Genomic DNA, 27,752 nt, shown 5'->3' with positions numbered 1-27,752 from the left:
TGCCGCGCTGCCCGGCGCCGCCCGCACTGCTTCCCGCCGCCGCCGGGGGACGGCGCTCACCTTGCGCGGCAGCTTGGCCATGGCTCGGCGCTTCAGCCCTGCGAGCTAGTCCCGGGAGCCGCTGAGCTGCCGCGCCTCGGACGGACTGAGCTGGCCTGGACTCTGCGGCTCTGTACTCCAGACTCCCTCCTTCCAGCTGCTCCTTCTCGCTCCGCCTGCAGAAGCCCTGCTCGGGGGAGAAGGGGCTTTCCCGCCCGTGTGTGCATAAAGTCCGACTTTCCCTTCCCTCGCTGCACCGCGACTGCACGCTCCCCTTCTCCTCCACCTCCTCCTCTCGGGCCGGGAGGGCTCGCACCCCTTCTCCGCCGCTCTCCCCGCCAGCAGCCCGCCGAGGATGCGGGTGTCCCTGCTGAGCCTGTCGCTCCTGCTCTCCCTCAGCTGCAGCCCAGGCGCCGCGGAGCTCTCGGCGGCCCGAGCCAAGTGCCCGACCCGCTGCGATGTCTCCAAGTGCCCCAGCCCCAGCTGCCCCAGCGGGTACGTCCCCGACCGCTGCAACTGCTGCCTCATCTGCGCCGCGGGCGAGGGGGACTCCTGCGGCCGCAAGGAGGACCCGCCCTGCGGGGACAGCCTCGACTGCCGCTACCCCATGGGCAAGCGCTTCGCCAAGGGGGTCTGCCAGTGCAAGCTCAGCGCCCAGGTGTGCGGCAGCGACGGCCGGACCTACGACAACATCTGCCAGCTGAAGGCGGTGAGCCGCAAGGCGCTGCAGCACGGCCTGCCCGCCGTCGCCCAGGTCCAGAAGGGAGCCTGTGAATCGGGTAGGAGCATGGCGGGGCCCCCCTGTGCGGGGACGGCCTCCTGGGGCAGAGGGCGGCAGGGGGACGGCGCGGGCTGTGCTAAGGAGAGCTGTGATTTCCAGTGGCCTGGGAAGACTGGGTGGCTCCAGGGACTCTAAGAGGTTACAAGGCCAAGGCACCTTGCCCCGCTGCTAGTGATGGCTTTGGTGTGGGGAAGGAGTGCTCGGGGCCTTTCTGAACAGCAGGAATTCTCCTCGTTGGTCCTCAGTCTGGGCTAGAGGAGTCAGCTGAGGTTTGGGAAGGTTTCCCCTCGGTAGCATGGCCATGGACACCTCGGTGTTGTTGTGCACATCACTGCCACAGCACTCCGTGAGCAGGAGGCACATGCACTCAGTATGGAAACGAGCTTGGTGGAGGCACTGGGCTGTCAAGGTAGGACAGTGGTTACACCCTCAGCTGTTGCTCTTCCCAAGGCAGGGCATGCTGGCAGGGCAAGCTTGCGCTCATCCTGCCAAGGCTGCCTTCGTTTCGTAACGTCAGCACTCACCGCGGAGGTGTTTGGGTGGCATTGCCTGTGCAGGTTCCATTGCAGACGCTTTGCGCCATAGCCTGCACAAGCAAAGTGGGGATCAGGGAACCCTCATGCTCTGGCCTTCCCTGGTGGTATCTGGGAGATTAATTGCATTCACCTGACAGACATCTCTAGGCAGAAAAAGCCTCTTAAATCCATGCAGCTCAAACAGGGCAGAAAAAGCACCAAGTAGTATATAAACCACCTAAAACATAGTCTTTTGCCTGGTTTGTTTTCACAAGAGGTTTTGTAGTCTTGTAGTGTCTAAAGTGGGAGAAAATGCCTGCAAACCTCCTTTACGGTTTAAAAGACACTTAGGATATCGAATGGTCTTCTGTTTGCAGTTACATACTGAGGCCTTTGCTTGGATATTGTGATATGCTATGGCAACTTCAAGCTTAATGGTTTAACTTCAGAAAATGTAGTGATTGCATCAGTTGGTAATCTTTTATAGTATTAAAATGGGTCACTTTATGGAACTGTTAATGCTGTTAATTTCACATATTTACTGATAGGTTATTTTAAGGGTTTGCTTCTGCTACCTTTCTCATGTTCCTGGAAAGCAAAGCCATATGCATAGTGGAGCTTTAAATCATGCACTAGTGTTTCCATTATGTCAGGTGAACCACTGACTGTCCTGTTTATTCATAGATAGCAAACTTGCCAAGATTATTGGGAGGGGTCAGAGAGAAAAGAGCTACTGTAGTAGCCTTTCTGTGAATACGGGATCTTTCATATATCCTGCTCCTGAGAGAAGGCAAACTATGGTGTAGAGGGAGGAGGTCAAATTATGTTTCTGGAGTTCCTTTAGGAGTATCTTGTCAGAGACAAGAATTGCTCCAAATGCCAGCCTGGAGCTGCAATGATCAGTCTCTCCGGTATTTTGTAGTCATAAACTGCTGTTCGCCTGTTCCTTTTCACATCAACATCCATTAGCTTTAGTACTCCTAATATTTGGTTGGAACTGATCCACATGAAATAATCAGAATGTTTAACCAAAATGAGTGAGCTAGCCTGCATCTAAGGGCTTACGGAGTACTTGGGGTTTGGTATATATGACATTTTCTTTAAGGAATCCTCCTGAATCTACTGTTAACAGGCTTAGGAATTTGAAGCCGTGAGGTGGAGGTAACTTTTTTTTTCAAGCAACTATTTTAGTGTTCATTTTATTTTGGCTTTATTTTTTGTCCCAGAAAACCTCAGCTTAGATGAAGCATCTGGTTCTCTGTTAAGTTTTAATTTTTTTTTATTCAATTCTACAGCTGCACAAACTGAAGCTCAAAGAAACCAAGTGTCTTGCCCAAGGTCAGACTGAGTTGGTGGTTGAGCCAGGAATAGAACTCAATTATAGTATTTTTTTAATTTTTTTTTAAACAATAACATTCAATGGCTGTAATGAGAGGTTTAGAAGAAAGTCAACAGTTTAAAATTACTGTCGAGTTTCTCTCTTTTTCCCTGTTCTTGAAAGAAATCTGGCCTCAGATGACTCGGAGTTTGAAAGGCTAAGTCAGTTATGAAGTAAATTCAGTTTTAGTTAACCATACATATATTAAAACAATCTGAGATAACGGTAACTTTACACAGCATGACTTAGGCCATTTTCAGAATGTGCAGTGACCCTGAGGAGCAGCTTTTGAAATGTCTGCTTCTGTCCATTTCCAGTTGCTTATGTCAATGCTAAGTTAGGTTCTGGCTGTGATAAACCAAGATAGGCTGAGAAAATTTAGCTGTGGTATTCTGGTGAACAAGGATGCATGAAAAGGGAGTAGTAAAGGATAGAAAAGGATGCAGGAAGGGAGGGAGGAAGGAAACAGGTGCTGAGGATGACTGAGTGGTAATTCCAAAAGTGACAGAATTTACAATATTTTTTTCCTTGTTGAAGTCCTGGATTAGGTTGAAGAACAGCATGCCAAATGACAAGTTCTAGGTACAGTGTACGAAGGGGGTGTGTACTGCATGCAGATACTGGAACTCTTTCATTGATATTCTTCAATACGCCTATGCCCTGAAAACTGTTACTCATACAGTTAGCCTTACGTGTCTCAGCAGACCCCTGAACTTCTCCGAGATATTAATAGGAACAGTCTGCAGAACTCCTAGGCAAATTGAATCTATATGCTACAAATATTCTTTTTTTCCTCTTCAACACTAGATACCTTAATATATGGGAATTTTCTGAAGCAGCTAGCTTTTTCCTGCCTTCTGTTGCCTACTGTGAGAAAGACAAGCTATTACAGGCTAGTGTGTAAGTAAACATAAGTAAACATAAACATTTACAGAAGATGACCTCTGTAATCAAAGACCTGTTCTTACAGAGCCCTGTTTCTCACTGCAGCAAATTTAAATTTTAAAAATGCCACATATCGATCTATTAAAGTGTCATACTCCTCAAAGGATTCACATGGTCATCTGTAATCTATGGCCAATTTATGTCAGACTCTTTCTTCCACAAAGTGCTGTTTGTGATCTCTCTGTACAGATTTCTTAGTACAGTTAATAATTCCCTGCAATGTTATTTTGCTGATGGCTTCTGTGAAGACAGTTCAGATGTTGAAAGATTTGTATTTGCTCACCTAGGATGTGAAATTAAAAAAAAATTTTTTTAAAAAAAATATGGCTGCTATCTTGCCAGTGCAGCAAGGAAAACTAAAAGATTGATTAGAAAACCTTTGAAGAAAGAAGTTCCAGAAAACAAGTACATTGGCTTTGACACTGATCCTTTGCAGGGTTCTGCCTGAGAATGTCTGTCCTCTGCCTTGTTTAACTGAAGTCACTCTCAGAAAGTGGTCATGATGTAAAGCCTCACCCATGTCAGTCAAATCTTTGCAAGATATGGGCCTAAAAGTGCAGCTCCCTAAACAAAATGTTTGAAATATGGTTAATGCATGAGCAGAGTCATTGCGTGCAGTTCTACATGGGGCGTTTGGAGTGTGCCTGTACGTAACCTTGAAGATGCAGAGGAACAACTGAGCGTATCATTACTTGCATTTCTGAGAGATTGGCCCAGTAAGAGATACTGAAGTCTCCTAGTGGTGTTGTCATCAAAGCCTTACAGCTGCCTTCAGCTGTATTTAGGGAAATGCACTGCAAGGTGCTGGCTGGAAAAGCAAATTCTAGTCACATTCCTTTACTTGTTGTTTTCCTTATGTCTGAGTTTGTTTTGAGTTCCCGCAGGTGAGGATGGATATTGTACAGTGTTTGGTATATAATTCAGAGCATAACACCTCACTGCTTTGTATAGGATAGCTAACAGGAAAGAGGTGTTCTCGTTGTGTCTCTGAGCATCTGAAGTCAGCGAGGCAGTGAGGTGCCTGTGCTGGAAGGTTTATGCCAGTCTGTCTCCATCTGACCATTGTGATTGCTGCACTGCACAAGAAAGCCACTTTGGTGTTGGTTCACCAAATTGTTTTCATCTGTGCACGGTAGATATCCATTGTATAAACAAGTCGCCTGAACCATAATGTGGCATTAAACTCACCAAGGCTTTATGGTCAGTGCACAGCTATGCAACTTGATCTTAATGCTGAAATCATCGGAAAAGCTGCCCATGAACCTATATATTCCAGCAGATGTTTCTGTTTTTTAAGCAGAGACATTATAATCTTTTATTTGTCTTTCATTTCTTTCCATGAAAGCACAGTAGGGACAGTGTTTATCCCCGGTGATCAGATCTGCCAGGTTGCAGTCCTTCCTTAGTCATAATAATTTTGCTGAACATACAGATCTTTTCTGGAGCTGGTTTTAAAAGGGAGATGGGGGAACAGCCTTGAAAGAATGACTTTCCCAGGCTCTCAGATTCTTAATGAATATAAAATTGTGGATTTTAATACCATGTATTGTCTTTAAGAAGCCATTGAATGTAATTTGATTTAATTCTACAGGGAGTAAGTTGGCAGATATTCAGAAACTTTCAGTCTTTTGCAAATGTAAATTGGTCTAGCTTGTCTTTAGTGGGATTATGATGATTTATTTCTGCTGAAATTTTTTTCCAGTTCTCTTCATACTAGGTTAACTCTCCAAATTTGTTGGAGTTGTTCCTGATTTACAGCAGTGTTAATGAGGTTGGAGTGGGTCTGTTGTCTCTACCAGAAAGCAAATAAAACACTATTAAATTAACTCATAGCCTGTAGATAACATTACTATGCAGGCAGAGTCTTAAGCTGATAATAAGGATTCTCCTACCTGACAGGCACTTAGCTTTAGCCATGTAAATGCAATGTAGTTGGAGCCCATAGAACTGGAAATATAAGATCACATTTTACAAAATAGGCTGAACATCTTTAGCTCCAGTTTATGTACTTACATCAAAATCTGGATTTTGAGTGTGTGAAAGGAGCTGGATAGCTTCTGAAAATCTAATCACTTAATTGAAATGATAGGATGGGAGTTCAGATCTGCTGAAAATCTGGTTGATTTGTGGCTATGGAGCAGACTGGGAAAATCTAGTTCTTTTGATTAAGAAATGTGTGGACAGCGAAAGACTCATACAGTGTAAATTTGTTTTTGCTTCAAGTACAACCTGGTTGCAACACCTTTGATATCTTGGTTATACAACAGTTAATTGGATTAAATTATGGCTTTTTGCCAAGATAAATTACCTTTGGTTAGTGTGAGATGATTTTGAGCATGCAGTAATAACATGGAAAATAATGATGTTATTGAGAGACCTTTGAAAAAATACGTGGCAAATCTCACTAAGTCAACAGGTCAAAATACACAAAGGTGCTGTAAACTCAGAGCTTTTACATTCACAGTCCAGCAGAGGTCTGAGAGCTGCGTGAAACTCTGCAAGACAGCAAGAGTATCGAGGTGGGGGGGGAGTTCTTACTGTTTTAGTAAGAACAGTAGCAGCAACTAGTGTCTACCAAATAATGCAAATTAAAGCATAGATTGAATGTCTGACATAAAGCCCTGATTCTGCTACTACAGTTAAAACGCTTCTTTTCAGGGCGACTTTATACAACTTCTTGTATAAGACCTTATACAACTTCTATAATGTTGGATGTTGCTTCCTTCTTCAGTTTCTCAGGCTGCAATTCCTCCCTTTTAAAGTATATTAAGAACTTCTGATGAAAACCAACAGTTTAAAGTTAGGCACTAAAATGTTATTAATATTAACATTTCAGTTCCCTTAAATAGGGCTATATGTGTGCGAGTAAACATTAGTTTGCGGTTACCTCTTCCAAGTCCACAGTTTGAGTTCCTGACATGTCATATAATGTGTTTAAAGGTTCTTATCACACCCAGCTTGGAGAAAATTATTCAAATAGATTGGTTTCGATGAAGGCCTCTCAGCTTTGTAAGTCAGTTTCCACCAGTGTTTAGTCCCCATCAGACAACAGCAGAACAGCTCACCTCTGATCAGGCCACTAGATCTTCAGCTACACCTTTCTTGAAAAGTTTGCTTGTCTGTTATTCTTGATCCTCCTTTCTTTTGGATTTCCCTTTAATATATATTGCAGATTTGGATTCACTTTCAGGTTTGAGGTTCTAGACTCCTGCTCAGCCTGAGAAATGCTTTCACTATAGTATGGAAAGAAGACAAGCTTTGCTTCAGTTTTACAGTCTCTGCTCTGTGTTGCTGCATTTTATTTTCTTCGGCTCTTCCCATGTTTGCGTTCGTCCAATACCTCTTTCAGACTTTTTCTTTCTGCCTACCCCAAATCTTACCTGGAAAGCCACTGCCACCCATGATGTTTCCCTGGTGGCTAGTCAGGAGTGGTGCAAAACTGAGTTCCTTGGCAGGCATCCTGCTCTGCTTTTGCCCATGTGCAGTGCTGTGACAGTTTGTCATGGGCAGAACAGTTCAGCACTCAGCAGATGCGAAGGGGTTTAGATGCCCTGACTCACACAGAGCTATGCTCATTTACACCAACTGAAAGCCTGCATTCACTGTGCTTTTTCCCCCCAATTCTATGCTAGTTCATCAGCTGAGGGGCTAGCCAACTGTTTTTCATAGATGTGTCATCATTTCTATTAAAATAAATGTGATTATAATGTTTTATCCTGTTAGTGAACACTGCTGTGTATGCAAGCGTTCAAAGTCATGTTAGTAGACTTCAAAGGATATACTGCATAATCAGGCAAGCTGCCTGTGAACTGAAGGTAAGATAAATCTTCAGTGGCCCAGTAAGCAAAATAAATAACAATATATTGTGCTTACATTTGACTGTCCTCTCTGATTCTTGTTTGCGGTGTCTCTTTTAAACTAAGTGCTGAAACAAGCATGTTCAATTGATTAGAGAGATTTTTCAGTGTGTGTGAGAATGTACATAAAAATAATAGACTTAATCTAGTCCTGCCAAGTTGTTCCTTCTGTTTATACTGTATCATATAAATCTAGCTTGCTAAATGTAAGCATGGTTTCTTTCCCCTCAGAAGTGAACCCCATGCCCAGTAATAGGAAAAAGAACTCACGGACTTCTATGGAGAAATGCCTAATTGTCTTGATCTGGCTTCTTCAATACTTCTTTTTCCTTGGTACTAACTAGTGTTGGGTCCATTCCATAAGTTCCTGTCTTTGCTTCAGGTCTTTTGGATACTGTGGTAATGTAAGGTCTCCCACTTTCTGACTTTGTAGGTCCTTTAACACTTTATTGTGAAAGCTTTCTGAGAGACTGTAAGAACTATAACAACTAGTTCTCTGTCACCCACTATCTTATGAATTTATTCAAAGAATAGAACAAGTGAGACATCTTTTTTGTAAATAGGTTAGACTTCATTGTGCTGTAATCTTTATATTCATCCCAAGTAATTTACAAGTTACAATGTTTAATGATCAGTAAAAAAACCTGTAGATAAGGATTGGTGAAAATGATCTTTGAATTAAGAGCTACACAGAATACCAAAATGCATAAGAAGTCTCTTAAACTTCCCTCTTCTTTCTTTTCTGTGTATCTTTGCTTTTTGTGTGATGCCTCCTACCTACTTTCCTTTTAAAGACTTGGGTAAAGGGCAGCTGATGAAAGAAAAGAGTGTCCTTTCAAAAGACAGAATCTGTATCTGGACTCATTACTATGTTATGTGATCTAGAAATAGGCAAATCTAGAACCTTTAAGATCGGGCGTTGACTTGGTACACAAGAGCTGCTGTGGAGTAAGTTCCTCCTTCAGCATGAGTTGAACTTGGAGCAAACCACGATGGTGCGAAGCATCACTTCTGAAGAGTTGATATTGTTTACAAATCAGAAATTAGAGCCTCTCTCTCCTGACCAAATGGCAGAAAAAGAATTACATCCCTGGGATAAACTATGTGCTATTGCACCAGATTTGAATAAAGCCAAAAATGTTATTGCTGTATCTGATTACAATTCATTTACTCCCTTGCCTAGATCCCATAGTTAATTTCAAAGCTGTGAACGTGAAAGATTGCTATTTGAGTGTGGTGTTATGTCCCCTAGTGTATGTTTAACATGTGTGGTGATATGTCCCCATGTATTATGGATTGCAGAAAGTATGGCATTCTAGCACAAGCAGTATTATTTGTGATGTTGCAATGTTAGAATCCAGGATGTTGTGACGTTAGAAACCAGGATGCTGTGGGCTTTTTTCCCTCTCTAAGATCTTCATTCCACAGAATTATATTCAGTATTCACAAATGCTGTGTATAGTGCTGTTTAATGTAGTACTGCACTGACTTTTATCAGAGCACTTAGCATTTAATAATCTCTTGCTATGCCCAGCTGCTTGTGACAGCTTAAATGTGAATTTGCAAAACTTTTTTAGGTGCAAAGGTTATAATTCACAGCAGGTTTCTAATGTGTCTACTTCAGAAAATCCTAACTTGGGTTCTAAATGTGGTTCCCAAATGCTGCAGCTGTATCACTCAATACTTGTTTGGCCACATCTAGAATACTGCATCCAGTTTTGGACCCCTCAATACAAGAAAGGCATTGACAAACAGGAGTGAATTCAGGAGAAGGTCATGAGGATGGGGGTGGGGTCGGGGGTAGATGTACCTCCTGTTAGAAGCTGAGGGAGCTGGGCTTGTTCAGCCTGGAGAAGATAAAGGTTCAGGCAGACCTAACAGCAGCCTTCCTGTACTTATGAGGAAGTTATCAGAAAAATGGAGCCAGGCTCTTCACAGTGGTGCATAGTGGGAGGATAAGAGACAACGGGCATAAGTTGAAACACAAGTCTTAACAAGGGAGGTTCAGACTAAATATAAGAAGAATTTTTACCTCACGGAGGACAGTGAAGCAGTGGGAGAGGTTTCCCAGAGAGTTTCTGGAGTCTCCATCCTTGGAGGTTTGCAAGTCCCACCTGGACAGAGCCTTTGAGCAACTTGGTCTGCCTTTGTAGCTAACCAGGCTTTGAGCAGGAGGTTGAACTAGACATCCTGAGGTCCCTTCCAGCATGACTTACCCTATGAGCCTATGCATTTTGGATAATAATTAGTAGTTGTCCCAAGAAAAATACTCCAGACAAGGCTTGTAGACTTCCAAGAAAGTCGAAGAACTTATAGCCAAGTGATGATGATGTTTAATTTTCTCAGGATCAAGCAAAATGCTGGATAAGTTTTGAACAATCTTAATGACTTTGATTCCTTTTCCAATACCTGTTAGGAGACTATCCCAGTAGGAGAAACAGACCAATTCAAAGCATATTTATCTCACCTACTTGGTATAAAAGAGTGTTGTCTTATTAACATATCCAATTCTTTCTGCTAGTATAGGTCACCTACAGTCCAGCAGCCCAAGATACAAATTCAACTTCATAGCAGATGTGGTGGAAAAGATTGCACCTGCAGTTGTACACATTGAACTTTTCCTCAGGTAATGCTTCCAATTCTTTGTGTTTTAATTGCATTATTTAACAGAGGTCTACAAAGACTTTTCCAGTGCAGTAACTTTCAGTTGGAATTCTTAAAGTTCACAAAGTTCTTGAAGTTCTGAAACATTACAGCAGACTCATTTATCCAGAGAACCACCCATCTTTGGGTTTTGTTTCTATTCAGTCGATCTATTTTATCAGGCTTACGGTCTTTACAGTACTTTACAATACATATTGTCTGCCATAAAATAAGTCTGTCTCATTTTTGGAGGTCTCTTAAGCCTTCACTAAAATGTGTTGCTTGTGTTGTGCTTATTATCCCAGTTTAAAAAAAAAAAAAAAGTCCAGAAGGTAAGCTGGAAGAATATAGCTCCTTGTTGCTTATTCTGTTTTCAATGAGAGGTGATTTTATTTTGGCAGGGAGAACATTAAGAAGTAGCATGTTGACCAGACGTAACCTATCTAAACACAGAAATGATTTCTGATAGGAAAAAAAATGTACTGAATTTGCTGACCAACACATACCAATATTCAGTGTACTGAAGCTGTAGCTGAGGTGGCAAGTTTAACACTGAGTGCTCAAAACAACCTGGAAGGCAGGTTTAACATTGAGTGCTCAAACCAACCTGCTGTCAGAACAAATCACTGCAGATATTATAGGTACTCCATTACCTAAATACCTTTCTGCTTGGAGTACTCTCGTTTTGCATAGGTTTAAACATTTCCTGGAGAATTTTTATAGGCTTTTTTAGTGTGCAAAATCAAGATGATTAGCTTTTCTAAGACATAGCTTTATACACAGGGTGATTGATCTTCTGAGAGAATATTACAGTTGAAGATGTTTAAGGTCTTTGCATATGTAGTTAAGATTGTTTGTTCTTTCCCTATAAGTAAATGTTTGTCCAGCAGCCTGCTGGGTGCTAATTGTGATACTGTCTTTTGGCTGGGATTGGCTCCAATTCTTTACTGCTGAATAGCCCAGAACTTTCAAACAATTTCCTAATAAGGACCACATCTTGGGAGAAAGACGAATTTGCGGACCTTTTCTCATATTCTACTGCCCAGGCGCTTTCTGTTCCCCTAACAGATCTATGGTCATTACAGCAGTTGTTCATAGAGAAAAGTCATAGTACTTTAAACAGTTTATAAAGTCTTTAGCTGTCTATATTGCAGTAAATGTTGTTTTCTACCAAGTCTTACGTATTGTTAGTGTTCTTTATTTCTTTTCTTTCACATTCCCAGTCTTTTCAGTTTCCAGACATGCTTTTTCTTACCAGTCCACACTTGGGCTTCATGACTCCCTGAGACGTCACCTCTTTCTTTACTCCTCTGTCCAGCTCCAAGGTTCCTTCTTTCCTTTTTCCCATTAGAGGATCATTCCATTTGTCAGCCCTACTATTTCCTGTCATTGTTTTCTTCAGGTATAGAAGCAGCTACTGGTGGCATCAGATGGACTCCTCCTTGCCTTTTTGTCACCTAGCCTCTTTGCAAGGAAGCCTCTAAAAATAGACTTGGAAACCAAAGGAAAAGGACCCTGCAGGTTGTCTGAAAACCTCAGTTCCTATCTCCCTGGCTGACTAAAAGCAGTCACAATGTTCAGCAAAGGGTCCTTTCTTTGTCAGTTTTTTAAATTTAATTTTTGTAAGGGTTGTAATATTGGTCACCACATGTTTTGTTATTTCTCAGGGTGAAAGGTGGTAAATGATTTCTAATGTAATCTTCTCAAGTTATGCTTCTCTTATGAGTTATAATTACTTGCTTTGTGTACAGGCACCCTCTCTTTGGTCGAAATGTCCCACTTTCCAGTGGATCTGGGTTTATTATGTCTGATTCTGGTTTAATTGTCACCAATGCCCACGTGGTGTCGAGCACCAATGCTATATCAGGGAGACAACAATTGAAAGTACAGCTACAGAATGGAGATACCTATGAAGCAACTATCAAAGACATTGACAAGAAATCTGACATTGCAACAATAAAGATTCACCCGAAGGTGAGTGGCATAAACAGATGAATTAATTGAGAACCCTATTTCAGTTTCATTTAGTTTGGAGTGGTTGGCTGGAATATATGTTTAGGGATTCCTTGGAAATATATCTGGGGAAAACAATATGCTGAAATAAATGCCTGGAGATTTTTCATATCTTGGAATTAAATTACTTTGTCTTCTGTGCTAGGAACTACTGAAAACAAAGGGGAAAAAATGCAGCTCAGTTAATATGTGGCCATATTCTGCTATCTTTACCTGAAGACCCACGTTATTTTGGCTAATCATTCTAGCTTTGTGCCAGTACGTGGATGACAAGGTGGTACATAAGATGGGGAGAGCAGCAGGCTGGTCAACAGCTGCTTTGTATGCTGTTTCTAGGAGCTGCAGGGAACAGTCTACTGGAATATGGGGAAATCTGTTTCAGAATCTTGATGGCTCTTTTGTCTGGATGAAATTGCAAGGTACTACTGCTAGCAGTTTTGTTTCTGAAGACAGTTTAAAGCAGTAACACTGTGCAGTCTACTAATTTTACCTGGCATAAGTTTTGGGTATATGATAGTGAGTGGCTCTTACATTAATGTAGTGGAAAGTATATGTTCTTAACTTCTTGCTAGTTTTTGATCTTTCCAAACAGGTTATTTTCAGATATAAACTCATGCTTATTTCTTTCTTTCTGTGTTTATTTAAGAAAAGACTACCAGTATTGCTACTGGGACACTCTGCTGATCTGAGGCCAGGAGAGTTTGTGGTGGCGATTGGAAGTCCATTTGCCTTACAGAACACTGTGACAACCGGTATTGTCAGCACTGCTCAGCGAGATGGCAAAGAACTTGGCCTGCGGGACTCAGATATGGATTACATTCAGACAGATGCTATTATCAATGTAAGTACTAGGTATGTGAGGACCTGAGCTTCACAGTCCTGGGACCTTGAAATCCACACCTATTCAGCAGAGAAGTGTGTGCTCTGAAAGGTGAATCCACTAAATAAAAGCAGCTTTGTTTAAAATCAGTGATAGGCTCTTCTTTTTATGAAAGATTATGCAGCGTCTGCAAGTTGCATTCAGGCATTAGTGTTGTGAGAGGTATGATAAATAAAACTACTGTCTTTGAGGTTGTCTGTGAAGACCCTTCTAGTTGCGTAGATCTCGCGCAGTAACACGTAGTTGTACAGACCAACAGTAAATCGGCACATTTCTGTCTGCTTGATCAGCTGATCTGGCCAAGCAAGCTGTAGAATAGAATCACAGAATTGTCTAGGTTGGAAACGACCTTGAAGATCATCCAGTCCAACCATCAACCCAACATTAACAGTTCCCAACTACACTGTATCCCTCAGCGCTATGTCGACCCTACTCTTAAACACCTCCAGGGATGGGGACTCCACCACCTCCCTGGGCAGCCCATTCCAACGCCTAACAACCGTTCTGTAAAGAAATGCTTCCTAATGTCTAGTCTAAACCTTCCCTGGCCCAACTTGAGGGAGCCAAAGTCTCTTTCATCTCCATGCATTAGAACCAAATGGAGTAGTGAAGTTGATAGTATCTGCTTCAGTTTAATGACAGGACACCCAGGTAAGAGCTTAAGGAGAGGTCGGGGGTTTTTTTTGTGTGGTTCTTGTTTTCCTTTTGCACATCACATACTCCAAGTAAGAATTTAGATGTAAAATAACATAAAGTTTGAGATACAATTTGGAGTTAAGGGTCCTAGCACTGCATGTTGTATAGAAATACATGAAAATAATGTCTTCAGAGCAGCTTGGAGGGATCCAGAGAGCTTAAGTAAAGTCCTTGGGTGTGTATCTAACTTGTACTGATTCTAAAAAGAGCACTACACGCATATCCGAGGTAGAAAATGGCCTGAAATTTTATGGCTTAAACTGTTATACGTTGAAAGGAAAATATTTTCAAAATTTCTTTGCTGGACCTCAATGTCAAATTTGACATAACAAGTCATAATGCTTAAGAGTTTTACACACAAAGTGCTTCACAATTGTTTATCGTCACAGACTTGTTGAGAGAAATTGTATGGGGAAAAAAGAGGGTAATTACTTTTGGTGCTAAGATATGTCATTTAAAAAAAGCAAGCTTTTTCAAAAAGCTTCTGCATGATCCAGGAGCTGAACCTCTTAAGGCATTTAATTGGAATTACTCTCTTCAGTTGTCTAAGGAGAATAGGAAAACTTAGGCAAAATTGGTTACTTGGGAGCATGCGCTGAATTGGTGGCAGAGACAGAATTAGAATATGGGATTCTTGACTTCACGTCTATATGCATTCCTCAAGATCAAACTGCTTCCTTGTATATACTTAGGCATTCACTGCCCTTAAAAGCTAATGAGGAAGTATAAACAAGGTTAGCAGAGTGTGTCAGATACGCTAGACCAAATGGAATAGTGATAGCAGAGGAGGTAAGGAAAATGACAATATATTTGAATTACTTTGCCATCAGAGACCACAAAATATGAAGATAGTCACTGGCATAGGGATGCTTTGTGCTTAGCTAATGCACTAGTTTTCTCTTGAGAATGGGAGGAGTTTGAGAGCTGGTCGAGTCAGAGCATTCCTGTGGCTCAGCCAAGAGTTTCCTGCAAGAATGTGCATGCAGCTGCATTCTGAGAAAGGCTAGGACAGCAGGAACATGGGGCAGCAGAAAACAGGGCCATACGTTCCTAAATGAAGCTATACTGCATGTGCCGAAGGTTGTCCATTATCACATCTTTGAAGCAAAGGACAAGTGAATGAAAGCTCATATGCTGAGGAAGGCTGAAAAATCATTATCTTGGTTCCTTTGTGTCAGTCAGACATAAAAATCAAGTGTGTAGCCTCTGATCACTGAAAAGATAGAATGTAAGAAACTGATCCCTTTGTTTAAACTTGAACTTCAAAGCTATTTTAAAAACTTTAATGTCTGTTTTATTCTTCTGAGAATCTATAAGGTTTGCCCAGTGCTATCTAAGTGTAGTTTATATGGCTCATGTTGCTGTCGTGCATCGCTCAGCTTTTGTTTCTTTTGAGTGGTAAGTTGCTGCTCTTGGCTGTGCAGTAGACCTACTTGAAAACTCTGGCCTCGCTCAAAAACAAACTTGTTGAGCCAACATGAGGATGGACAAAAAACTTCTCCAACTCTCATTTCCTCTAGTCCTGTTGAATGTTTCCTTTGAAGGCCATTAGGTATTAGGCAACTTTGGACTGCTCAGAGCTGCTATATGCCCCTTCTAGAGAGGGCTACAAGTCTGTGGTTACTAAATTGATCCTTACGTAGTACCTACCTCATGTAGAGCACTGTGTTCTCCGAAGGAGAATAAGAGAATGACAGTGTTACAAACCAAAGTGATGAATAAAACTACTGAAGAACTGGATGGGCACCTCGCTGAAATACAACTTCAAATAGCAATTAATTATTTCAAAACCTTGTTCTGACAGTAGAAGAATCTAAATACTTGTTTTAATTATTTGATGATTCTTCTTAAACTTAGGGTCTAACTATTTGGAGTGTTAAGTTGCCACTCCTAACTTAAGGCCTGTTTCTGAAAAGAAAAAAACATCATAGGAGGTGTGAACCGGTAGGGTAACACCTACCTATAATCTTCTGTGATCAGTATTGTGTCCTTCAGTGCTACCTAAGAAATGACCTGCTCTCTTTTATTTACTTATAAAGAAAATACTGTTTGAAATAAATATTGCATTTCTTACAATGAAGCACCAATTTATTGTTCCCTTATGTCATTTTTACAGTACGGCAATTCTGGAGGACCTCTAGTTAATCTGGTAAGTCCAAGTGACTTGGTTTTTGTTTTGTTTTGTTTCAAGAGCTAGTTTGAAAGAAGTGGGAGAATTTTTTTTTTTTTCTTTTTTTAAAGATTCATAGGTCATACCAGCTTCTAGTCATTCAAGCTAGTGGTAGGCAGATACTCTGAAGCTAATAAAAACTGCAAATTAAGTCTCAGTTCATACAGCATATAACATTTCCCCATAGAGCAGAGGAAATTTTACACAGAAATGAGGAAAATGGGCTCTGGTAGGAGCAGTTATGCTTGTTCACACTATGAAACCTGGGATGCATGGCAAAGATGGGACCTGGTTAATTTGCACAACTGATTATTTTCAAATAGATTGCTTTAAACTAGCACTGATTTTGCAGGTCGGTGAATTGTAGCTGTAGTGGTAGTAGTGACTCCACTGCCTGCTCAGTGGAGGGAATCTCTTGCTGAGTGGTGGGATGGACTGTGGATGAACAAACTGTACTGTAATCTCTTTGGCATCACAGTTAAATGCAAAAGGGATTGTGAATCAGAGCCCAGATCCTCCCTTATAAGTAATGTTTATTTCTTGAATGATTACAACACTCTAAAATTTCTTACACCAGCTTTTAACGTGAAATGCTAGACAGTGAGCTGAACCCTGTCACTTAGGAGCAAATTAATTGGGTGCTGTCTCTCAACAGGATGGTGAAGTGATTGGCATTAACACCTTGAAGGTCACAGCTGGAATTTCTTTTGCTATTCCTTCAGACCGCATCACTCAGTTTCTCACAGAGTCACATGACAAACAAAGTAAAGGTAAGCTGCAAGAAACAGTGACATCTTCCAATTATTATCATGATCTGTTGGTGAAGTGCCAAAAGACACAGATCTGGGATCTTACTGCTGAAAGGAGCAGCATTATTCTACAGTGTAGAACACCATAGACCTGGAAATAGAAAACAGCTTCACAGAAGTGGGAGAGATGTTTTATTACTCAAACCCCTGAAGAGTAGACGGTATCTGTATAAATCTGGGAAAAAGGGCCTCTGAGGGTAGTGAGGACACAGATGAGTCATTACAGTCTCAAATAATCTTGAGAACAGATGGTGACTGGTTCAAGGAGTCTTATCCTCCTCTTTCATATACTGTCCAAGCAAAAAGGAGATTAAGGTGTACTATGGAGAATAAAGTAAAAACTTTTTAAAACACTTGTTCACAGGTGAAGTGTAGTGTGTGCACTGTCAGTGGATAATCTTTATTTTACCATGGTCATCTAAGTCAGTACTATATAATGGGATATTGTGATAGACTCTCAGATCCTGGTGAAAGAGAGCTGTGTGCTAATTCCAGAAGAAATACATGGGGAAGGAGTGGGGAGGCAGAAAAAAAGAAAGGCCTCTGCGCCGAAGAGCATATAAACCTAAATATACCAGCAACTGAAAACTGCAGTACTCTGGACTTTTTTTATGTGCCTGCCTTGTATCTGTTGCACTGTACAAGGTGTCATACTATGTGCTGCACAGACAAAGCTTATCTAGTAACGCTTCATCCAGGCCAAACCTTCCTTTCTCTTTTGCTTGCCAATTTATCTGTCCCCACCCTGCTCATCTAGTATCATGACTGTTGGCTGCTGCTTCTCTTGAATCTTTTTGATATTAATCTTGTCTTCTGAGTTCATCCAGCCTCTCATGTCAGGGTTGTTTCCCTACACCATTGTCCTCTCAGTGTTCTCTCAGATACTGTTATTTCAGAAACTTCCCTTAGTCAGAGGTTTTTAAGTTATGCATCTGCTCATATATTTGAGACCATCACAATTCTGATGGGTCCACTCCTCTGTGTTTTGCTGAATTCCCGAAATTAGATTGTTTTCAGTTGTTGATGGGGGGGGAGGTGATGAAAAAAGTTATTAATTATGTACTGAAAAGTACATTTCAAAGTAGCTGACTTAATTTTGTTTCAGCCAACAAGTCAAAAAAATCTATTTATTTACCCAGGTTACTTACTATTTGTTGACTTCTGAGAGAAGCAGGTCTGTATCCTTGGTGATGTTACCCTTCAGAACCAAACGAGTCATCTCAAAACAGAGGAGAGCAACGGCTCACCCTGCAGGCATGGCTCTAGAGGCATGTGCTGAAAGCCCATCATCTGTCAGGGGGGGCCTGGTAAATGGGGCTGGAAAGTCAGTGAAGGCTAGAGATGCCACCACTGAAATGAGCCACCTCGCTCCTTCAGGCACCTTTGCCTCCAGAGAACAATGAACCCGCTGAGCCCAGCTGGAGGGCCTAGAGATAACTCTGCCTATGGAACCCTAAGAAGAAACAATAATGAAAGATTCAAGTTTACTTACTCCTAGCATCAGTGTGACTGTCATTGTTTGGCATACCCTGAGCAATGGCAGTTTAAAAAGTTTTTGGGTTTTTTTTTTTTTGCTTGTCTGAAGTACCCCTTGGCCTTTTGCTGCAGGCAAAAGAACAGTCATTTAAAGCCCTTGATGCATAGGGAAAGATCATTTCTAGGGGATGTTTTCGCTATATTTGAGACTTAGTTTGCATTGTTTAGGCCTTCAGTAATAGTTTTCAGGTTTGTTGTATAGGCGTTATTTCTTGACATAAGAATTTTATGTAAGCAGAATTTTTGGGATGTTTTTATCATGTTTTCTCTTCAGTTACGTTTCAGTAGTTTCAGTGGGATCCGCCCTTATGGTACAATTAGGTCATAAGAAATAAGTTTAAGGTTACTACCATTTTGCTCTAAATATCAGATTGCCTGAAGATGATAAAATTCCCATAGGAAACCACTCTTTCCAGATTTACTCTGGCATATGGGAAATACTCAGAATATTGTTTAATAAGCTTGACTTTAGTCTTTTAAATTTCAGTTGATCAGATAACTACCAGTTTTACATGGAAGGCATGTATTTTTGAAGTCACATCCATTGTATATAACTGCAAATACATGATCTACTGAAGTACAGGAGTGGAGAGGGGGGAAAAAGGAGAGGATGGCATTTGAATGAATTACTTGCATTGATTATTATTGTCTAAACATTCTATATTACCTAATGCATGGGTAATACATAATAATACATAATGTATTTTGACGAAAGATTTGCCACACTGCATAGAGACAGTTGTCTGTTGAATGATCTTGAAAGCCTTTGCTAATTCGGGATTTATCAGTAATAATGTTAACCTACTTCTATAGTTAGGAATTCCTAAACTTGTGCATGAAGTTAAGTCTCTCCATCTATATCTCAGTTTTAACCATCTGTGTATTCTGTCTTTACTTTTGGAAGTCATCTATATACTTAAGCATTGACTGATTTTTTTTTTTTTTTTTTTTTTAACTTCAGTGTCTTTTAGTATCTCATAGGAATTTCTTTTTCAGCCTTGGCTCTGCTATCTATTCCTAGATTAGACTTGAGCAGAACAGTAAAACTAGAAAGTGTTTGAACATGTATCCTCTAGGACAGAAGACAGTAAGTTAGCAATTTGACAAAATATTAAAGAGAAAATCCGGCCTAAGAGGTCAGCCTGGCCTCTCATATAATGTTAGCAGAAAAGTGAATAAACCTTGTTTCAGATGGGTAAGGAGAAATGGGGGAGCTCTGCATTGGCCACACCCAACAGGTCATTTATATGTACCCTTATTTACATCCCCAGAACGCTTTTTTAGTTGTGTTGAAACTGTGTGCTTACCTGTGTATTTGATTGTTACTGATAATTATTAGTAGTCATGAGGGCTTTCTGAGTATACATGCAGACTACTGAGTAAATTCAACTATGCCATTTATATGGAAGGTACACTGCACATAACTCAGCATTATAGACTCAAGCTCTTTTCGTGGTTTCTGTTTGGCAGTGGAGTATCTTTCTTAAATGCTTTCAGGACTACTCATGCAATCTGCAAGACAATCTGAGTGCAAGAGGGGTGAGCAGAGAAGTAGGAGTTTTGCCTGCCACTTGAATAAAAAGTGCAGGTTTCATTTCTTCACTCAGAGATCTTAGTGATATCCTGGCCCCACTGAAATCAACTGCAGTGGGGATACTCATGTGCCAGTTACTCATGCCCGTAAGAGTTTGAGTACCTGACCCCTTAATTTGGATTTATCAGTTCTTCTTACCACAGTTTATAAGTCATAAACACTTTTGCCTTCAGCCTGGGTTTATCTGTCTGGTTTGTATCGCTATTGTTACAAGCATCAATAAAAAAGAATAGCAAATGCTTTCCTTGCTGTGGAACAGAAATCTCCATAAATAGTGAACTGCTTCTAGATACTTGGGGTCAGCTGCTTGTGACTTTCTATTAACACAAAACAGATTTAAGTTTAAACTAATGGTCGAGGCTGGTTTGCTTGACTTTGTATGACTGGAATCAGTGTTTAATGTGGCCTGGTGTTTACAAAAATGAAATGCAATTTGAATATCCTTCTCTGGTGTGCTCTGCTCCAGCTTTAAGTTGCGATGGTTTCATATTTGTTCAACCTTACTCTTTCAACGTATTAACCTTCTTTTAACTACTGTTGGGATTTCACCCTGGTGACGCACTTAGATTTACGAGCTTACTTTATTCCAGTTCTCGTAATTATTTTTTTCTTCTGCTTCATCATTGCACAGATTGTCAGAATGACAGATTTTGTGACTTTTTATTCACAGAACAGATGTAAGATGACAGTGGTAGTTCCAGGTGCCACACACTGTTCTGCCAATGTGACTTAACCCTGACATCAAAATGCCTGTCCTTTGGGGTGATAAAACACTACAACTGGTTGTTTGTTCCTGTTCAGTCTCTGCTGATGCTTCTAACAAACTGGACAATTATATTACCTCTGATCATTGTTGATGAAAAATTTGGAGTTTTGTGTAAGATGTTTGATTGGGTTAAATTTGAATGGAACAGACTTTAGCAAAACAAAAGGCCTGCAGTTTCTTTACCTGTATTCTTATGTATGAAAGGGCTGGGGGATGGGAAGGGGGGGAATCTAGACTCTGCTGCTAAAATAATCCATAGCTCATAGCTATTAGTTTTACTTTATGCAATAGCCTGCTACTGTTATCATATGAACCACTATTTGCAGAGTACCAAACGTCGTGGAGAGGAGGGAGAAGGTGATTTTTAGTTTAGTGCATGAACATGGATGAAAATGTAGCCCAAACTGCCCAAAGATGAGACTTTTATTTGTGAATAAGTCTGTAGTTACCAGATTGTTTTTTCCAAAAGCCTTATTTTTACATGTATCATTAGCCACTGGGGAAATAATTCCCTTTTAGATCAGCGGCATTTCTGCTGTGGTTTTTCATTCTTGCCCAATCTTCTCCTTGCTGTTTTGTTTCTTCCAGATCAATTTCTTTTGTCCCTTCCTTCATTTCTGATTTTTCTCTCATGTAAACATTCCTAACTCAGCCCCCAGAATATGCTTTGTGCTTCTGTCACGTCCCGCTCAGACGAGGGGGACAAGTGACTCAGATTCGCAAATCCCCAATGGAGCGGACAACAAGTCTCCAAGTCTAAACATTTATTAACTACTCACAATGTACTAATTGAACACACGATAGTTGGCTAAGTATATAGCAAGTTGTGGCAAGCAATATAATATGCCTTGCATTGCTTAATAGGAAAGGGAAAAGAGGGAAATAGAGGGAATGGGGAAACACAGATCACCGGTCTGGGTTTCTGCGCTGATCCCGCCGCCGAGGGTTCCAGGAGGCACAGGAGACATCCGTCTTTTTCGCTGGCATCCGTCTTCTTCGCTTCACTGCACTCTCTCTCCTCGGGGCGTGCCCCCCCCCCCCCCTTCCCTTCTTGATTTATACCCACTTTCCTTGGGTCCATCCCCTAGGTCGACCCCCATACCTACGTATCCCATATACGGGGAGGGGTGAGGTGTTTCATGAGATGATGTAATTAGCATGATCATGTTAGCCCTCGTTAGCATATTGAGGGGTGTTAACTTTAATATGCATTTCGTGGATAATGAAGCAAAGGTCATTCACCGGACAGATGGCCCTTGAAGTTTTGGCCAGGTGCACCAGAGCAGAGCCGTCCTGTCTTCACAGGGCTCCCTCCTCCAGTCCCATCTTGTGTTATTCGGGCAGCCTTATCAGCTTCGACCTCCACAGAATGCACCCTGTGACTCATAGTTTTGTCTTGCGAGTGTTTGAGGCATTTATTCGATCAGCCTCAACTTTTGCTTTCTCAGGCTGTTTTTCTTAGTTTCTCACAGGCCTGGTTTCTCGTCTCTCACAGCTTCTGCATATTTCTGCATCATAGAGGCAATGACCAGCAGCAAACTGTTTAATGCACAGTAAGGAAATTGTTATCAGAGAGTCTGTCATCTATGTGTCTCGTGAAGGCAACTTCATTATTTAACTGTCCACATTGCAGGGACAGGGGGATTTTCAGGTGGGAGAGTTCTCAAGTTTGGATATTTTTAAAAAGTGAAAACTTAGATTTATGACATGTAGACTAGAGAAGCAGTATGAGAGTGCTAGTTCATGGCCATGCCCAAGCTTTTGAGACTTTGAGTAATTGGACTTCTTTGTGACACTCTTACTATAGCTGATTTTGATCTCATTAGTTTCACTTTAAAATACAGGCAAACCAGAACATTTCAGGAAATCAGGGATGATAGTTACAGATGTAAGATTGTTCAGAGTGTAGTAAATCCAGTGTTTAGTAGTTGACACTTTCACTGACACTAATGGGAATATTGGACATGCATAAGATTCAGGACTAATTCCTTTACTTGGGACTATTTTTCTTGGAAACATAAGAGTTCCATGAGACTCTGTACATCTCCTTTTCAAACTTTGTCCTCACATGAGAACATGGAGAAGCTCAGAGAAATTGTGAAGTAGTTATGCTGGAACAAGTAAGGGGAAATACTGTTTCACACCGGATATAACTAACTACTGAAGCACTCTCTTCAGGAAGTCATCAAACTGCTTTTTTTTTTTCATAAGACAGCTGTGCAATATCATGACTAGTAAAAGCCAACTACAGAAATGTGGTGCTGTTCCCACAGGAGTGAATTTTCACCATTTAAAATTCTGTAGAGTCCTGGCTAAGGTCTATGGGTTTTTTAAAAACTTGTGTTTTTTTGGGATAGAAATAAGCTACATGCATTAGGATCAGTGTGAGGTTTTTTGTTCTCCTTTCTCTGAAAGGTGGAAATTTTAATTTCTTTAAATCCCATTTCTACATTTTAATGAGAACACTGTGTGATTAAATTGTCTTGACCAGTTTCAGATGAAATGGTGGTTACAGAATTTTCTGTTTACTGAAGCTGTGTGATACTAGATCACAAATTTTTTTTCCTGAATTTCCTGAAGGAAAACTCTTATGGAATGTAAATGAGCTTCTCTCTTACCTTCACTTGCAGAGAGGGGGGGTTGTGATTCTGTACACCGAGGCTAACCAAAATAAAAAAATGACCTCAGTGTAAATGTGTATGATTTCTCTTTAGTTTTGTTAAAAGCTGATATATCCTGTTTTAATTGACAGGTATTTTGGGTCATTAAAGTAGTTATTTTTGTCACTGTCTAAATTTCTTAAATATCCTCTGTATTATTTTCAGATGGGAAGAAACGTTTCATTGGCATCAGAATGCTGACAATAACACCCGCGTAAGTATCTCAGAAAGGTAATCTATATGATCATGCATACAAAATGTGGTCAATAGTAGTTCAGAACTTCATTCAGCTGTCATTACAAATCTCAGAGAATCCAGAAGTGTGTGTTAGCTTCTGTGGAGTCTGCAAACATTTTAATGATATTGGTGAAATACATATTCTGAGACCTGGAAAATCAGTCGGTTATTTTCAAAATACTAATAACAGAGAATGTACTGTTGGATAGGTGAGGGAAGTTAGGAAGAGCCTTAATACTGGTTTTGGTTCTTGATGAGGATGTCTGGAGTTACACTAGGTTTTAGGTGACATTTAAACAAGCTGCTGCTCTCAGATGACCATGAGTGCCAATGATAGATTAGCTGCCTGAGGATTTGGCAGTAGTTTTATCAGTGCCAGTGGAGACCATATGATGTGAGATTTGATGTCTAACTGTTAACTGGAAAGAAAGTATTTGCTAGAGTGCAGAACTAAAGCTTCATGCCTCCATGTTAACAAAGACAGAATATGGACACCCTCCTCCAGTTCTTTACTGTCTTTTCTCTCTCATGTTGCTTTGTGTCTTGCTGTTACCTGGATATATTCTGGGATAACAAATGAGGGCTCTTAATGCTTGTGTTCTTTCCCAGCAGTAGGCATGTTTCCAACGTGGCAGTAGACTACAAAATTAAAGATGACAAATTCCGCCTGGGGTTTTAGTAAAGCCATCTTTGTTTATTGAGTCACACTCTTGTGATCCTCCCCAAATGGTCAGATCCTCAGCTGGAATGAGCCAGTGTAATGTCATTAACATCACCGGGCCACCACCGATAGAAACTCAGAATGCTTCTCTGCATAATGGTGAAGTGAACACAATATAAGATTTTACTGCTTTTGTGGTGTCTAATAAAGCACTGTAAGATGTCTCCAGGTCTATTTTCAGGAAAAGACTAATTCCCTTGGTGTGTTTGTTTTAGTCATTTAATTCTTAGTTTCCTCAGTACAAAATCAAATGAAGTGGAGCTGCGTGCAGCCATTTTGGCTTGCTTTCTCTCTGAGGGACCCCAGGTTTTCATGGCGGACAGCAGAGTATTCTATCATTAGTTAAAACCCTTTATTTTTAGAAATGGGTTTTAACCCACACTGTACACAGACCTGAAATGATGTCATCTCCTCAGAAATGAGAGGATGTTTTTAGAGTCTCTATTTGCAGCTGGTTCCTATCATCTTTCTTTAGAAAAGGATGCACAAATAATTCCCCAAGAAAACTTGAGGAAGCTGAAGTTTCCTTGGAAAACTCTCACAGTTCCAATCTATCTGACTGAAGTTATCAAAGGTATATTGTTCTAGATAAAGACAAATTAAGAATGACTTGCAAAATAAAATAAGCAAAATAATTCGCAAATTTCTGCACCATCACCAGCATTAATTCTTTGGGCAGGAATGTCTTTTGTCCCTGTACAGCACCTAGGACAGAGTGACTGTCCCTGTGCTCTTCCACAGTGCTCTCTATGCTACTGCTACAAATAGCAAAAGTCAGGTTCTTGCAGGACATGTATTGAGACCATTAAATAGAGCATGCTTTGCACAGGTAAGTACTTTTGACTCTCTTAAAATCTGCATCACTTGTTTTAATCCAAATTCAAATCCCTTACACTGCCATCACAAGAAGAAGGGGCAAACAACTAACTGTTAAGTCATTCATTTTTGGTCACAAAAAAATTGAGAATAAATAAGTAATATTTTTGAATGCTACTGCTTTTGTAGTGGAATCAAGTGCTGTATAATTTTGTTCTTCTTTTAGCTTGGTGGAAGAATTGAAACACAGTAATGCTGATTTTCCTGATGTCAGAAGTGGAATTTATGTACATGAAGTTGTTCCAAACTCACCTTCTCATAGGTATGTAGAACACATTATTTTCTTCACCATAAGTAAATCTTCAAATAGATACTAGTAGGTAATATTTCTATTTATATTCAAGTACTTCCTCATACCAGTCTTGATTTGTAGTTAAACAATTTAAAATTGTGCATTTAGGTTAAAAAAAAAAAAAAGTTTAAATATTTGCGCTAAGATTCTACTCACATCTACAAAAAGTGGAATATTTCAGTATCAGAACTTTTTTAATGACATTATGAAACACTAGCAGTGTGCAAATTTAAAGAACACCCCAAATACAACGAAACAAATTTTGTTTTTGAAAAGTATGTTGAATGTTAAGAAACAGAAACTTGGATTGAGTTTAAACAGGATGGCATTCACATAAGACACTGTCAGAGCTATTATCTGAGACAGTGCTTTATGTTAGAGGAAGAAACTATTTTACAGAACAGTTGGAAAATAAGTAAGACACTTCTAAAAATTACTTTAGGAATTTTTAAGAAAATGGAAAGGCAATAAAAGGAGTTACTTTGGATTCCATTTGAGCAGCAACAGAGAAATAATTTACCTGTAGTTCAGTTGGTATGCTTTGCTAGTCTTGAAATTTTGAGACTGCTTTAATTTCCAATGCTTAAAAATACATACTGGAGAGATAAAAGCATGTTCTTGCAAATGGATGGAGTAGAGTGAGTCAGTCATGGCTAAAAGTCTTTTCTATTTCTCCTTTGCTGTAGTTTTGTGGAAGACAAAGAGAAAGCTAGACAACTTTTACTGTTGGTGTGTTTTTGCTGTTCTAGAAGAAAATCCTCAATGAAATAATGCAAGACTGACTTTGCATTTAGCAAGTACTACTGATTATTCTTCCGCAGTCAGAAGGGTGGAATTTCCTTTCAGTGGAAACTAAAACAAGTAAAAAAATTTTTAAGTCAGCCAAAGAGATGGTGAATAGTTTTTGTACTTTCTCTCTGCATAGAATGCATACTTACTACCTTTTCCTTGTCTTTGCAGAGGAGGGATCCAAGATGGAGACATCATTGTTAAAGTCAATGGGCGTCCTTTGATGACTTCCAGTGACCTGCAAGAGGCTGTGATGAATGAATCCCCTCTACTACTTGAAGTTCGAAGAGGAAATGATGACTTGCTATTTAACATTGAGCCTGAAGTTGTCATGTAAATATAATTGAGGAAGCTCTCACCTTAATTAAACTCACTTATTCTGGAACACTAGATACCTCCTTTACAGCTACAGTAATTATACTTCCTGTTGACTAATGACAAGGTGGACTAACTTAATTGCCTGAGCCATTTCTGTACATAGTAGCTAGAATGAATTCAATTATGCCATTTATAAAAGATTTAACTTTCAAAGAAACTTAAGAACTGTGTTCTGGGGAGGGGGGGGAGGAAAACAAATTTTGGGTAGCTGGTAAAAATGGGGTCCTCTTCCAGTTCCTGCAGGTTCAGAGCAGATTCAGTTCTGCATTTTGAAAGACCAAAATACTACTGGAAGTGAGGAAACATGCTGAAAGGGGAAATTATTCTTAAACTACAGTCATGGCTGCAGCTGAACCAAGCTATTGCAATGCACAATTGAGCTTTTTTTTTATGTAATGTTTTCAATGTGAAACTAGTATTGGCAAAGCTTGTATTTGTTCTTAGTGCTCCTGTGCTACATGTCAATGCAGGTAGATTAAATCTGTAAATACCAAAAGGAACAAAAATGGTATCAGGCTATAGAGTGTTACACCTAGGTCATGCGATTTTGGAATATAGTAAATGATTCTTATAGAATTAATGCCTTATTATATATAAATCAAAACGATGTGCTGAACAAAGTTAAGTTTGAGAAAGTGCACAATTTTTTAAGAATTTGATACAAATTAGTTTTGCATTTTACTGGTAAGCTTTGCTGTAAAATTGTTACACTACTTTTGGCTTGTACTGTGTATGTTTCTACTGTAAGGAGATTAAAGTTTACACAAATAACATGTTGGTGTAAACCTCTTTTTAAACAGTATGTCTTCCTTCCCTCCTGTGTCAGACTGGAATAGACTCTCCCAAGAGAAAAATTTTACAGAAAATTGGGCCCTGATGTTATGAAGACTCTGGCAGCCCTATGGTATAATTATTCTGCCTTATTTAGACTATGTTTAGGAATGCTTTGCACACAAGTCATTTACACTGTTTTTTTAGTATTTATGAATTATTCTTTGATGTCATTTAGCAAGTACCGAGCTGGGATCCTTTTGTCCTCAATTCTGCCTGTACATGACAAGAAGTAGAAAGGAAGCACTAGTAACCCTGTTTTACAGCTAGAGCATGTGAGACTTTTATGTAATAAACTTAGGACAGAAATTGCTAAGAGCTAAATCCACACAACTATCTTATTTCT

The 27,752-nt window shown here is 40.2% G+C and overlaps 1 protein-coding gene across 1 annotated transcript; it reads left to right on the top strand.

The window, feature by feature from the left end:
* HTRA3 (HtrA serine peptidase 3) lies at window positions 1-27,348 on the top strand. The gene is made up of 9 exons (XM_074865674.1): window positions 1-818; window positions 10,042-10,141; window positions 11,910-12,132; window positions 12,818-13,012; window positions 15,864-15,896; window positions 16,573-16,687; window positions 23,448-23,496; window positions 25,283-25,378; window positions 26,369-27,348. Exons 1-9 carry the CDS (start codon window positions 395-397, stop codon window positions 26,532-26,534), a joined length of 1,401 nt encoding a protein of 466 aa, XP_074721775.1. The 5' UTR covers window positions 1-394; the 3' UTR covers window positions 26,535-27,348.
* The last annotated feature ends 404 nt before the right edge of the window (window positions 27,349-27,752 follow it).

Source organism: Strix uralensis, chromosome 4 (genome assembly GCF_047716275.1).
Source record: "Strix uralensis isolate ZFMK-TIS-50842 chromosome 4, bStrUra1, whole genome shotgun sequence".
Lineage (NCBI taxonomy): Eukaryota > Metazoa > Chordata > Aves > Strigiformes > Strigidae > Strix > Strix uralensis.
Note: the sequence above shows the minus strand (reverse complement) of the source record. Positions and strands in the feature narration are given on the sequence as shown.